The 14,444-nt window shown below is 41.0% G+C and overlaps 1 protein-coding gene across 1 annotated transcript in view; it reads left to right on the top strand.

The window, feature by feature from the left end:
* Positions 1-2,942: 2,942 nt before the first annotated feature.
* The window catches only part of rab2a (RAB2A, member RAS oncogene family), a 29,686-nt gene continuing 18,184 nt past the window's right edge, over positions 2,943-14,444 (top strand). The window contains exons 1-3 of the mRNA XM_054602252.1: positions 2,943-3,190; positions 12,352-12,423; positions 14,122-14,189. Of these exons, the coding sequence (XP_054458227.1) occupies positions 3,145-3,190; positions 12,352-12,423; positions 14,122-14,189 (186 nt within the window). The 5' untranslated portion in view covers positions 2,943-3,144. The remainder of the gene's footprint in view (positions 3,191-12,351; positions 12,424-14,121; positions 14,190-14,444) is intronic.

Raw genomic sequence — 14,444 nt, 5'->3', positions numbered from 1 at the left:
CTCTCTCTGGAGGAGTTCAGCGTCTTCAATGTTCAGCTGGTTCATGGTCTCTGGAAGCTTTTGAGAGAGACCGTCCTTCTCCTTGCAGAGAATCAGGATCCCAGCGTCCCTCTGGTGGATCTGGTTCGCTACCTGGTTCACCTTATGGTTCTCATTCTGCAGCGTTTCAAAGTGATGTTGTAGCTCAGACAGGAGCTCTTTGAACTTTGTCTCCAGTTCCTTTGTCTCGTCCAGTATGTGTTGGACGTCTGTCTTCATCAGATTTTCTTTCTCGACCCAGCTCTGATGTTTCTCAGCCAGGTCTTTTGTGAACTTGTCCTCCATAGCTTTGTATTTTGCCTTCCAGGCTTTTTCACTCTGGAAGAGTTCAGTATCTTTGCTGTTCAGCTGGTTCATGGTCTCTGTAAGCCTTTGAGAGAGACCGTCCTTTTCCTTGCAGAGATCCAGGATCTCCGTGTCCCTTTGATGGATTTGTTCCTCCATCTGGTTAACTTTTTTCTTGTATTCAATCTACAATGTCTTCAGGCTCTGTTCTTTCTTGGACAGGTCCTGTGTGAACAAGTTCTCCCACACAACTTCCCTTCTCCGTTCTCTACACTGACTCCCTGTAAGAGCATCCAGTTTAAGACTCTGGTGCTAGCCTACAGGGCAGTGAAAGGAACAGCTCCTTCCTATCTCCAGGCCTTGGTCAAGCCCTACACCCCCGCCCGACCACTTCGCTCTGCTGCCTCGGGGCGACTGGTTGCCCCGTCGCTCAGAGGTCCCTGCGGCCGATCCACCCGGTCACAGCTTTTTTCTGTCCTGGCCCCTCAGTGGTGGAATGAACTCCCCACTGACGTCAGGACAGCAGAGTCGCTGCCCATCTTTAGGCGCAGGCTGAAAACTCACCTCTTCAAGAAGTACTACCCTGAGCCTTCCTCGTAGCACTTATTGCATTCGTATTAGTTGTTGCACGTATTGTATTCGTATCAGTTCGCTGCACTTATTGTATTCGTATTTGTTTACTGCACTTATCCTATTCGTAGTAGTTTGTAGCACTTATTGTATTCGTATTAGTCTGTTGCAATTATTGTTTTCGTAGTAATTTGCCTCTGCACTATACTTTTGCTCTGGTTTATGCTTTAAGATGATGTTTAAGAAAGGAGATGCACTTATGACTTCTGGTGACTAGTAGTTCTCTTGAATACCTATGTTGAATACACTTCCTGTAAGTCGCTTTGGATAAAAGCGTCTGCTAAATGCCTGTAATGTAATGTAATGTAATGAACTTGTCGTCCAGAGCTTTGTATTTAGCCTTACAGGCTTCCTCGCTCTGGAGGAGTTCAGCATCTTTGCTGAACAGCTGGCTTTTGGTGTCTGTGAGGACCTGGGAGAGACAGTCCATCTTTGTCCTGAGATCCAAGATTTCAGTGTCCCTCTGGTGGACTTGTTACTCCATCTGGTTCACCTTCCTCTGGTACTCAATCTGCAGCTCATCGGTACTTTGGCTCTCGACTGCTGTCTTGGACAAAAAAAAGCTCCTGCAGGTAGTTTATTCTCGATCTACCTGCGTCCAACCTGCTGGGGAGGATCGCGTTTTCAGTCATTGATCCTTTCTTGAATTCTGTCAGAGAGTGTATCTGACCAGTCAGATGGTAGATGTGCCTGTTAGCACGATCAAGAGCATGGTGCAGAGGATGGACGTTTGGGGGAGGTAGCGGACGGCCCTGAGGACCGCCAGGAAATCTCCCCCCGTTTCTTTGGTTGTATCTTCTATCCATGGCACTGTCTGTAGCAGACTGCAGATGTGCGTAGAAGAACTTTGTTGTCTGTAGCAGACTTTGACTTTAAGTCAAAGACTTGATGTCTTGACTTAAGCTGTCTGTCGAAGACTTTGTAGTCTTTAAAAAGACTGTGGTTGTCTAGAAGACTTTGGTAGTCTGTAGAAGACTTGGTTGTTTAGAACAGTTTTGTTGTCTGTAAGTGACTTGGTTTTCTGTAGTAGACTGTAATTTTGCGTAGAAGATCGTCTCTGTAGCAGAATGGACCGTCAATCAACACTGGTGTTGATACGAATGAAATAATCTCTCTTGGACAGGTAGGTATTGTCACATCAGAGTTCTAGAATCCTCCATCACAGCTGGTTGGGCTTCGATAACGTCAGAATGTGATGTCATGAGAGGTAGTGTCATTGAGGGGACTCACCCCAGGTGAATGCAACAAGGACTAAAAATCGTCATGACATCCATTAACAGACTACAAAACCCATAGTCAGCAGGGCAGCCAGAACAATGGTTGCTGCCCAGCAGAACCAATAAGGCTGACTGCGGATACACCGTATATGGGTTGAATCTCTGCCATATGAGGTATGATCCTGTGGCCTTTTCGTTGTTTCTGCTCAGATGTGAGAGAATATGCAATGTTTTTATTTTGCAATAAACATTGAATGTGTACAACCCTAGCATGTATGCTACATATCTCAGAGGAGGTAAGTCAATAGTTGGTTTAAGTTCTATGCCATACAAGAAAGAGTTGTCTTCATTATGGAAGCGGTTTACATACAGGATCAATATGTGTCAAGAATTGTTCTTCGCTTAGCATTGCTGAAGTCCCTGCTTCAGGAAACAGGGCTGCTCAGTAAATTACATGTTGAGGAATAAATCTGTACGCAAAAAGTAAAAATGCATTTTTTTTTCTCATACTTTTCTCATGTTTTTTGCATTTAAACTGTATTTGCATGAGCCTAAATGTAATGGGGGACAACCAAATAGTAGCCTGTGACACCACACAAACAGTTTTTAACAATTTTCTAACAAAATGTTCTAAGTGTTCTGTGTATAGCAATACAATATGTTGACTTAGTCATTGGCTTACGTGTTAAAAGTGCCGCACCGACTTACTTCCATTTAATTATTTCAATAAAGAACCACACCACCAAAAATCACGTCGTGAATTTTCCGAGGGGACCCTGAAGACATCATACTGTAGCGTGGCGAGGGCGGGCCGTGTGACGTAGAGCTGAGGCTCTGGCTGTTTATTGTTCCTTCCCCAACACCGACAGAGAAAAACAGGCTAACAGGCTGTCAGCTACCCTTTTCGCACGGTTCACGGTTGGTTCAACGAAGGTGTAACGGTCGAGACAGCTGACTGCACAAACCAGGGGCCATGGCGTATGCGTACCTCTTCAAATACATCATCATCGGAGACACGGGTAAGCCGCAGCGAGTGCCACCTAGACAGCCAGTTAGCATCCAGCTAGCTCTTAGCTTAGTGGTGTATTTCCGCAGTGTTGGATAGTCCAATGACGTGGTAAAAGCGGAGATGCTTGGGGTGGGATGACAGCTCCAATTCTACAACGTTTACATATTCGTATGTGATTACAAACACCCTGACAGTGCCGGGAAATAAGACACAGACCCCTCTAAAACGATATTTCCTTAAACTTCTTTCGCGTAGTAGTTGTTGACACAGTTGGGCCTATTGTCCGTTTGCGTCGAGGGTGGGGGTGTTAGCCGCAGCCTGCTAGCCTGGCTAACTGTCTTGCTAGCATTAGCAGCTCCACTAAATATTTAGCAAACAGCTGTCACAGCGGCATTTGACGGCTCATTAAATCGTTAGTTAATCACAATAGACGTTTATTTTTTTGCCATGGATGCATGCAAACGTCACGCTTAGCTTTCTTGTCACAGAAGGCCAGTACGTCAAGCTAAAGCCTATAATATTCCCTAAAATGGCGTAGGGCACTTTAGTTATTTCTGACCAATTGTTCACGTCAGCTGTCTGTCCTGATGGGCGGCCTGCTCTCAGTTAGCTTGCAGAATGGAAGCAGGTGCATATTGTGATGCTGCCGTATTATAATGATGCTGCCCAAGTGTTTAAATAAAACAGACAGCAGCTCTCAGGTAGAGTGAGACGTGTATTAGGATTACTCAATACAGTAAGCCAAACCAAAGACTTGAGTCAAATACACAGTCAACATCCAAACAGGTGTTTCCAGTCAAGACAATTATGTTTTTATATAGAATATTTATTTTCATGCACCTACTTGCATAGTTAGTATAGACGTTCAAATCAAGGCAGTTATATAGTGGAAGCTATAGAACCACAGTGGGGAAGGATTGATAACTTGCACACATGTTAACTTATTTTAGATTATCCCTGTGGTAGGCTAGAATTTTACTACAGTGTTATTGCGAAACCTGTTTTCCCCCCCTGCTGCTGCTGCTGTTGTTGTTTATCTCTAATAGTGAGAGATGCAGCTAAGCTTGATTACATGCACGTCTACACCAGAAATACTCTAGACAGTCCTGCGAGCACTGCACGCATCTGTAGCCGTGTGTATTTTTTCTAATTTGGTCGAGCGAGGTCCAGGTTTTTTTTTTATTTCTTTAAGGGATTTCAAAATGCAACATGAGAGGGTTCAAGGGATCATTGCAACAACAGGTTGAAGTTTCACAGGTATTGGCTACCTTTTAAACATATAATGTAGACCCCGGGGGAAAATAATATGAAATAACTGTTTTGGTAGTTCATAGCCACAGTAATGTATAGTATCTTGTGTGGGTGTGTGTGTTTACATTTTGAGACCGTTCCTATTGCAGATCTGATGTGCTGAATTGTACAGGTGTGTAAGTTATTTTGTGCACCTCCAATAGATACACACTGACATTGTATATAGTCTGTAGCATTACACCTGCTCCAAAATGTCTCAAACCCTTTTTCTGCTGCCTGTACCTGAAACCCTTCCACAAATCAACTACTTTAGTAGTACTTTAAACAGTGCAGACATTGCGTACGTCCATGTTTAGCTTTGACATCGTAGGTCCTGTTGTCCTTTTTGATTGGAAGGAAAGACTGATTATTTCGTGGACCTTAAGCTGTTGGCTTTCACTAACATATTTGACAGAAATTGGTTATGATACAGCAAAGGAGATGTCCTGGAAAGAAGATTCAGTCTCCTCATAATAGCCATTTTCTATATTGTCACTGTGATGTCACTACACTAGTGTGGGTGGGGAGTGTTTGGGACCTCGTCAGAAATCCACAGAAGCTTCCAAACGTTTCTTAGGCACATACCCAGTTGGCTTACTCCTTTTATTGTTACCAATGTAACTTAAAAGGGTAAATGCTAAGATTTGGGGTGGTGATCTGATAACAGTTTACCTACATCAGTAAAAACATAGTTTAAATAGTCTAAATGTAATGTTTAGTTCTGCATAAAGGAGCCAGTTTTTGATATCACTTTACATAATCCCACACTATTTGGCCGTACCCTGACTCACATTGGACCAAGAGACACATCAATATACACTGAGATATCATTAAGGAGTTGTTAACCTAATGGCCTCTTACTTACCTCTACATTTTAATAAAACCTGTCAGGTCCTCATCTCGTCTCGTCGTCCTGCAGGTTGATGAGATTCACTGATTGTTAGTTACTACAGCCAAGTGTTATTTGTTCATCATCTGAGGCTAGTCCTGGTCTACGGTAGTTTGACATTTTTCAGTTGGGTGTGTAACCGCCAAGTTTAGTCCTGATACACCAAAACAAATAACATTATATCCCCAATATACAAGAGCAGCAGCTTTGACAACAAAAGCCCAGCTCGAGGTGCATGGCAGCACATGCTTTATTACAGAAATTCACTGTTTTCATATTTCTCCTTTTAAAGGCCTTGGTCTTCCCTCACACAAAATGACTGGCGTTGTTTTTGAAAATGTTTAACATTTGAAATTGTTGCGGCCAAGATAGACTTCCAAGCAGATCGGGGGGGGGGGTCGGTAGTGTTTTTTCTTGCATTTGTGGTCCACCAGCAGTAGAGTGTTGGAAATGAAGAGGAAAATTCCACCATTTGACTCATCCAGGTGACTCAGATCGGTGATAAGCTTTACCACTGCACTTAGAGAATGAGGAAGACGCAGGGGCAGTCGGTTAAAGAAGGGAAAGTTTTACGGTTTGCACAAGCAACATTTTGTGGCGGTAGAAAAAACAATTTGGCTAACACCCTTAGACAGCAATTTTTTTTGCTTGTAGTGTAGATTTGTACCCTCAATGTCTGGCATGTATTCAGTCTTTCTTTTTCTAAGCCATTAATTGCACACAGTTTTGTTCCAAGTTGCCATTCCTAAACCTGTTCTTGTAGCGCCTTACCTTTGAGCTATACCTCAGGTGTTTTAGGAGGGTACTTTTAAACACATATTCCTTTAAAACAAAAAAAAGGAATTTTTCCTTTCAGAAATTTGTGAAGTTTGTTAAAAGGAACACTCACTTGGCCTTCCTGTCACTGTTTAAGAAGCTCACCATATGATCAAAATGTCCTCATTTCCAATCCGTCTGGTGAACTTTGTTGCATGTCATTCAACCCACCCTCTCCTCTCTTCTCCTGTCAGCTCTCTACTATGTGCTGTCTATTAAAGAAGGCAGAAATTCCCCAAATAATACTTAAAGAAAATCAAACACATTCATTAGTGGTGCTTTGCAGAGACTCGGGGCGAGACTTTCCTCTTTGCCCACATGACGAGGCAGTGGCCTGGAGCTATAGGAAGTGAGTCGTCATTGATTATACTGTCCTGTTCAATAAGAAAAGAAAGATTTCTGTTGATTTTCTTTCTTTTAGCCAGTGGCCTCCAGCCAGCCTTTCCACAGATCTGGTTGGCAGAAAGACAGACTGGTTGAAAGAAAATTACAGTGTCTGTACATGTTTAACCCTCCAAAATTAGGCTCTGGAACACTGCCCGTTGTAGGTCTGCAAATTTTCAGACACTTACCACTTTTATTAAAGAGGTTTTGATCCCCGTTTTCTGGGTTTTGAGGATGCATTCAGGATCACTGGTTACTAGCAGAAGCACAGACATTACTCTGAGGGAACTAAATCAGTGATCGTCCATTGGGAATTTTTACTTTACATGTAAATGTCGATGCAATTACAAAACTAATACTTTAACTTCATTAAATAGAATAATCAACATTTCAACAATTGCACAAGAAAACATGAGCAAACTTAACCCTTTATGAAGATGATCCATGGCCACGACTAAATATTTACAGCCGGGGCAGTCAGGAATCTACAATCCAGTTTGTAGAACAATCACACTGTTCAATTCAGTTCAAAATCTCTGCCTATATATTGTTACACTTCCACCAAATGTTTGACTATTTACACATGTTTACATATACTACACTTACAACATATATTTTTTAAATTCCTTAGGAGTATCAGCGTCGTAATGTGTATGTCGATTAAAATAAAACTGAAACTAACTAAAAGCTGAACTAAAACTACACATGTCCTTAAAATTAAAACCCAAACAGTTAAAGTAATTTGAAGAATACATTAAAAGTAGATTTTTTTGAAAGCCTAGTTAGTTGTCCCTTGCTTTTTTTAAATTTATTTTTTATAAATTTTATTTAGGAGTATGTCCACCAAATGACTGTCTTGGAAGCCCTTCTTGGCAAGACGTCTTCAGCTCACAATTGTATGAAGTCACTTTTCATTGTATAAAGCTCATTGTAGCTCTTGTCCTTGACATATGGACGGTCTAGCTATAACTATCTGAGTAGTGAACTGCATTAGTAAAAAGGAATCTTAGCCGAGACTGTTGTGTGGCATTGTGTGGTTAAATGGCTGTCATGTGACCTGACTTGCATGGATCAACTCTGCTAACTGCCTCATAGTTTAAAATGGTGTTTCAGAGTGAGAGAGGAGAAGAAATGCAACAAAAGTCCCCCTAAGACCAATGAAAGACCTGTATGAATGTATTTTAAAGACTGTAAGTTCAGATACCACAGGGACGACTTTCATCAGGAAGATCCCGTATAGAGCCCAGAGATCGTTACCATGTTTGAAGACCAGTGATGTCACAATACCAGACATGTTGTAGTCCATACCATTACCAGTGAAATCCCATGATTCCCAAAACCCAGTTGATACCATGGTAAAAAATAAACAACAAGCAGTTAGAGCTAGTGTTAAGAAGTTAAACAGGTCATAATTCCCTCATAATATCTATTTTGTATTGCTTTTATTCAAGTTCTCGCCAACAACTATATTTAACAAGATTACATTTGAACACATCACGCTAACGTTATAATTTACCTTTGCCCAATACTATTGTTTTTGGGTTTTTTACTGAATAAAGCTTGAACTCATCATAATTGAACTCAATGGAATCTACGTAAACGTTAGCAGGACTGTGCTGCCCACCGGCTGCTATCGGCTAACGTTAACTACCATGTTTTTGGGAGGACTTGGTACAGAAGTATCGATTCTCGTGATGTCCCTCATGAAGACACCTCAGTGGCAGCTCCTGTAAGTGGAAAGTTCATCCTGGCAGACTTCCTGTCACATTTCCTCAGTACGGATTGCAGTGTGAGCGGAGCTGTATCTTGTTGACCTGCTGAACACCGCCGTTGATGAATGAATTAAATGAGGCAAATACACCTGGAGCACCCGGCCAAAATGAGCCTCTTATTGATGCCTCATTCTATAAATGGGACAGGCTACGTTGTCGCCGTTGACTTTCCAGGCTGAAAGCCTTGTCTTAAAAGTACAGTACCTGTTTCTGGCAACAAAAAAAAAGTGCTCTGCCTCTGAAATCCCCACTAGACACCCCAAAGAGAAGCTCGACCACAAATTTGCATTGATTCTTCTGCTGATTGTATTACTTCTTAAATGTATCTTATTTTATTTTATTTTCGCTAATAAGCATGCTTACACGCTTAACGAAGATGGTCACCAGCTAAACATCAGCACTTTAATGCTGTCGCTGTTAGCATGCTGATGTTTAGCATTTAGCTCAAAGCTTTGGTCGTGGTCACACGTGTCAATCATAACTGTCCCGTGAGACGTGCTTAAGACAAAAGACACCACCTGTGGAGACAAGCTTGCAGTCTTGTTACAAAGTATACTACTAAAAAGGGGATATTAATCTTTCGTCAGCCAACACATTGGCTCCTGAAAACAGTAATTACAGCAGAAATGTTAAATGGATGCCCGATGAATGAGCTCGCTTTTTACCTGGTTAAACTGAAAGACTTGTTGCCGTGACAACAGCTAAAGCCAGGTCTCTAGAACGCTCAAACCCAGGCTCCAGTCAAATGATCAGCTGTCACACTGAGCGGGTATCCTTTGTATGAAGAACAGAGCTCTGGTTTCAGACGTTGCCACATCGATCTCCTCTTTACGTTCGTGTTGTTCCTGTACAGAATCTTAATCCTGGTTGTTTTGCTCTTAAACCAGACTTTTTAATGTGCTTTTCAAAGCTTTCTCATGGTTAGCATTCAGATTTTTTTTAAATCTACTGTAGGCCTACCACTCGTATTCTAGTTGAATCAAGCAGAACGTCGGCCTGTGCTTATCTCACCTGCCCACATTCGCTGATTCAGACCGGTGTTTGCTCAGCCGGAGCCAAGAAATTAATCCACCTCCCATTCATCCAGTCAATCAGCCAGTTAACCTGTTCTTTCTAACCAGCCGCTCAGTCACCTGGCGGGCTTTTTTTTTTTTCTGATAGCCTGGCGGGGCTGTCCACATTTTGGAATTACCCACGTGTGATAAGAGCTTCTGACACGGCGAGGCGTTATAACCCCATCGAGACGCTGTGACATAATGCGTAGTTCTCCTCTCATTATGGTGAGTGTAGCCACTCTCACCATTTGAAGGCACAGCAGGTTGTGATTGGGGGCTGCAATAGACTGTTTTGCTCCTGCTCCGTACTGCAGGTGTCATGTTGTCAGCCTTTAGCTAGAAACGGGAAGCTGTGCTGCGCTGGAATGGTCTGCTTATTTTATTTTGACTCATTTAGCTTATTGGAAAACTATAAACGGAAGCTAAATGGCCTAATGTTTTCTCTATGACAGCCATAGAGGAGTGAAGTCTGTTGCTGAACACACAAGTGTGAAGGAGGTCAATATGACACAATATTTACTCGTGATATAGCCATCCTCCTCACGATTCTTCCCTCAGTCGCATCATCACCACGCGAGGACGCCTGCCTAGCAACGCCCCGCTGCCTGGTGATGGTAACCCTTGGAAACCACCAAGGAGGAAGACGACCACGTCCCTCCCTGTCAGCTCCTTCAACGTCTGTCAGCCAACCCCTTCTGGCCTTTTCACCAGCATCCTTCCCCCCCCCCCCCCCCCCATCCTCCCATACACTGCCTGTTGACAGCGTTGTGCTGCGCTCTAACCGCAACCCTCAGACGGCTCATCCTGGCATCAACCCACGTCTGCAAAATGATCATTAAACAGCTCTTTATCTTTTACATTGAGACACTCTTCCTTTTCTAATAGTTGCACAATTGAAATTGAAGAACTTTTGATATAAAAATAAGGTGAAGATGTGTCACTTTCTACAGAAAAAAAAGTGGCCAACCTCTAGATTTCAGTTGTGGTTGATTTAAGAATTTCTATTTGAGTGAAAACAAAGGAATTGTGCTCAGAGTTGTGCAGTCTGGAGTCTTGGGTCTTGGGACTATTTTTTTTTTTTGTGTGCGTACAATGGAGAAAAACTGTAGTACTGCACTTTTTTTGTGAGCTTCCCCACAGACACCAAGTTAGTAATATTGCAAATAACTAAATATTGCAATACTTCCATCAGAGGGCCAGAGGCTCAACCACCGCTGCAACTAATTATCGATTTAACTTATCAAATGTCTTCAATGGACTCTTTGGTCTATAAAATGTCAGAAAATATTGAAAAATTACCATAACTATTTCCCGGAACTTAAAAAAATAAATATCAAAGATTCTCCACTTCCAACAGAGTAAGAGAGAAAAAGCAGCAAACCCTCAACAAACCACTGAATGTTTGCATATTTCTGTTATCAGAACGGTTGCAGATTAATTTCATCAGTAGACTTTGTTTCACCTCCACTAAATATGTGCATTTGAGTATTATATAAAGAAAGACTTGCAATATGTGAACCTTTCCTTTTTAGGTGTAAGAGATATGATTCATCTCTAAATGTTAGCTCGGTGTTGTGCATATTAGACTGGGCCATATGACTTTAAAGCCTTGATACACTTTATTTTCTCTCAAATTACCGTTTGATTTAACCTTTTGACGCATATGATCATACCAGCGTGATGATTCAAGTAAGATCATCTGAATTTGGAGCAACACAGCTTGTAGATGATATTATAGAGGACTTTCATTTTGAAATTTCACATCAGGTACTTTGAAGTCAGATTGGTTTATGGAAATGAATTATTATAAAGTTTGACTAATAATTATTATATTGAAATTCATTTTTTCTCTTGAAATACAGTTTGCAGGCAGTATTTTCATTTTGTATTTATTTGTTGTTTTATATGTAGTAATGTTGTTTTGTTGATTGATTGATTGATATTGACAGACTGACTAACTCACTGAATGAACGTCAAACTGCCTATAACGTGCAACGTCTTTTATTTTGAAGTCAGCTATAACACGCTCTTACTCTTACCGTAAGGACTGGAATAAAGAAGTACCTCAAAACAGCATGGTGGCTAGTTTGTCCGTCTTCTTCAAAGTGGAGGCCGGCATCTTCCGTCACCGTTTCAGAAAGACGCAATACGTCGAGTATATTGGGCGTATGGCCAAACCCCTAGCTAGGATAATAACAGCGTGCTGTCTCACCTTTGGTAATCAGGCTATGTGTACTGAAAAGTGAAAATGTTTTACAGCTGTTCTTTTCTTCAGTCACTTTCTAAACATGCTGCAGTGGAGCTGCTGCTGAACCAAACCTGTTTTGTGTGTTTCTAACGCTTCCAATGTTTGTTTTTCAAGCATGTGTCAAGGAAGTAACAGCATAGCTTCCGGGAATCTGTTGATATAAAACGTCTCAGCACAAATCTTTCACGAAGCTATTAGAAGTCATGTGTGGAGGCGTGTTAATAATGAGCCCACACACACACACACACACACACACACACACACACACACACACACACACACACACACACACACACACACTGCAGGTTGGCTGGCTATGTAACAGTTGGCTCACTAACAGTTGGCTCAGGTTAACTGAAGCTAGGTTGGAGAAATGGTGTGTACGCTCCGCTTCGGGGTTGTCAGTGACTCCAATACTCCCAAGTTTAATTTTACTCAATTAAACCTATAATGCATTAATTATCTTTGTACATCTGTAACTTCCTACAGAGGGCTGTTGCCTACAAACAGCAGAGTGTCTGTGTGGGAGTTCAGAGCTCGGAGAAGTAATTGATTTCATAATGATGTTAGTGGCCTGTGTGGTGTTTTATTCTCAGCACATGTGACACCTCTGGAAATTAATCTGGAATGTGTTCGTGCTTGTATGTGTGTGACTATATAATCACTGTTCCAGCTCTATTTAATGCTGTGTTTGTGGGGTTTTTTTTTCTATTTCAGGTGTGGGGAAGTCATGTCTATTACTACAGTTCACAGACAAGAGGTTTCAGCCGGTTCACGATCTCACTATCGGTAAGAGCGCCTGTCCTCTAACAAACTCTACACATCACACCAGGGCAACATCATCACTAGAAACCCATTCATTAAATGTATGAAATATCATCATCATTTAGCGTTAACTAATGGAACTCATGCCTCTTGTTAGAAAGCAAAATTATTACAGCTGATGTTGACAACTGTATATCTTGTATCACAGTTAATGTAGTTTCAGATAAGCAAAGTTGAGCCCTTACATTCGGACGGATCAAATCACATTGAACTACAATAGAAAAATCACTGCAAATGATGTCTTAAGAATAAGGAGACCAGTCTCACCTTAATATCATAAATACAAAATACTTTACCCTTCCCTTTTTTTGTGTCGGAAAGGTAGAAATTTCTCTTTGGTTTGCCCAAACCTACTCTTAATAAAAAAAACATGACACACAATGTAAGCTACATTAAAAGGAGCACCAGGTACTCTACGGTGAGGACTGAATCAGGCTTAAATATATATATATATATATATATATACACATACACACACACACACACACACACACACACACACACACACACACACACACACACACACACACACAGTACCAGTCAAAAGTTTGGACACACCTTCTCATTCAACTACTTTGAAGAATGTAAAATATAAAACATATTCTGGTTTGTTGAGCATTTGTTTGTTTACCACATAATTCCATATGTGTTCCTTCATAGTTTTGATGTCTTCAATATTAATCTACAATGTAGAAAAAAATAAAGAAAAACCATTGAATGAGAAGGTGTGTCCAAACTTTTGACTGGTACTGTATATACAACGCTATGTGCTGAGATAACAAGCTGGCTTTATAAAGTAGCCAATCTTACTAATTAAGATATTTTATAGCAGTGGTGATTTAAGGGATGGCTGAGGTCGTTTAAGGTTTTGCCACTTAAGCATTGGACTGCTTTGCCACGGTCATAGGACAGCATGGTTCACCTCAGTTACAGTTAATCCTTTTTTTATTAATAATAATCGTTTTATCAATCATAGGAAATAATATCTGAGCTAGAGAAAGCACAAGGTATGTGAAATATGTGCAGTATAATATTCTGTCGTAGAAATGACAGTTTGGCCACCCTGTTGGGTCAGTGATAACATACTACACTACAGTATCTCTGTCTAGGCAACTCATCTGTGTGATCCACGTACAATGGATGAATAAGCTGTAAAACGTGCTTTTTATAAAGGAAAACAACAAGCACTTATACATGCTGTATGATGCAGCAGTTTAGAGCCCAACCCCCAAAAAATTGGATGGGCCAATATTACCATGTGACTGTTGCTTATCACAGCTTTATCACTTTTGGCATATATGACGGACAATAGGTAACCAATAAATGTCAAAAGATATGATTTAGAGTAAATTCCCTGATAGATTAGAAGACACAAAATGAGTTCAAACAGAGGTGTGTCCCACTCCCATTTTATTTAAAATATTTTGCATACCTTGTAAAAAAAATGAGTGAAACGTGTGTAATATTATGTAATACTTTGATACTTAGTGTCCCCTTTTTGTTCGGTTTCTGTCTGTTTATCACTGTTTATCTTATGAGGTTCCTTTTCTGAACTAATGATGCTTATGATCAGTTTTTTTTGGGGGGTGAGTTCTTTGCGACGGGAGAAAATACCTAATTGTCCTAATTCCCATTTTTCTGTTTGTTTGTGTGTGTGTCCAGGTGTGGAGTTCGGAGCGAGGATGATCACTATAGATGGCAAACAGATTAAACTGCAGATCTGGGATACGGTAATATATCTAATGTGTATATAAATCGTGCGTGCGTGTGTGTGTACCTATTTATATTAAAGGAAGCTCTCCTCAATGTGGCAGCAGATTCATGACTCTTTAAAGTGAGCTGAACAAAACTTAAATGCCCTAAATTAAACGTCTTTCTCTGAAAATGCAGACGTCTGAGGTCTTCAACATAAACAGAACCTGTGATTCTGTAATGAAGCGTGTCATAAATACAAATTACTTTTATTGGAAATAATCTGAAAAAGT

Source organism: Anoplopoma fimbria, chromosome 8 (genome assembly GCF_027596085.1).
Source record: "Anoplopoma fimbria isolate UVic2021 breed Golden Eagle Sablefish chromosome 8, Afim_UVic_2022, whole genome shotgun sequence".
NCBI classification, from domain to species: domain Eukaryota; kingdom Metazoa; phylum Chordata; class Actinopteri; order Perciformes; family Anoplopomatidae; genus Anoplopoma; species Anoplopoma fimbria.
The sequence above is the reverse complement of the archived record's forward strand: the minus strand, read 5'-3'. Positions and strand labels throughout refer to the sequence as shown.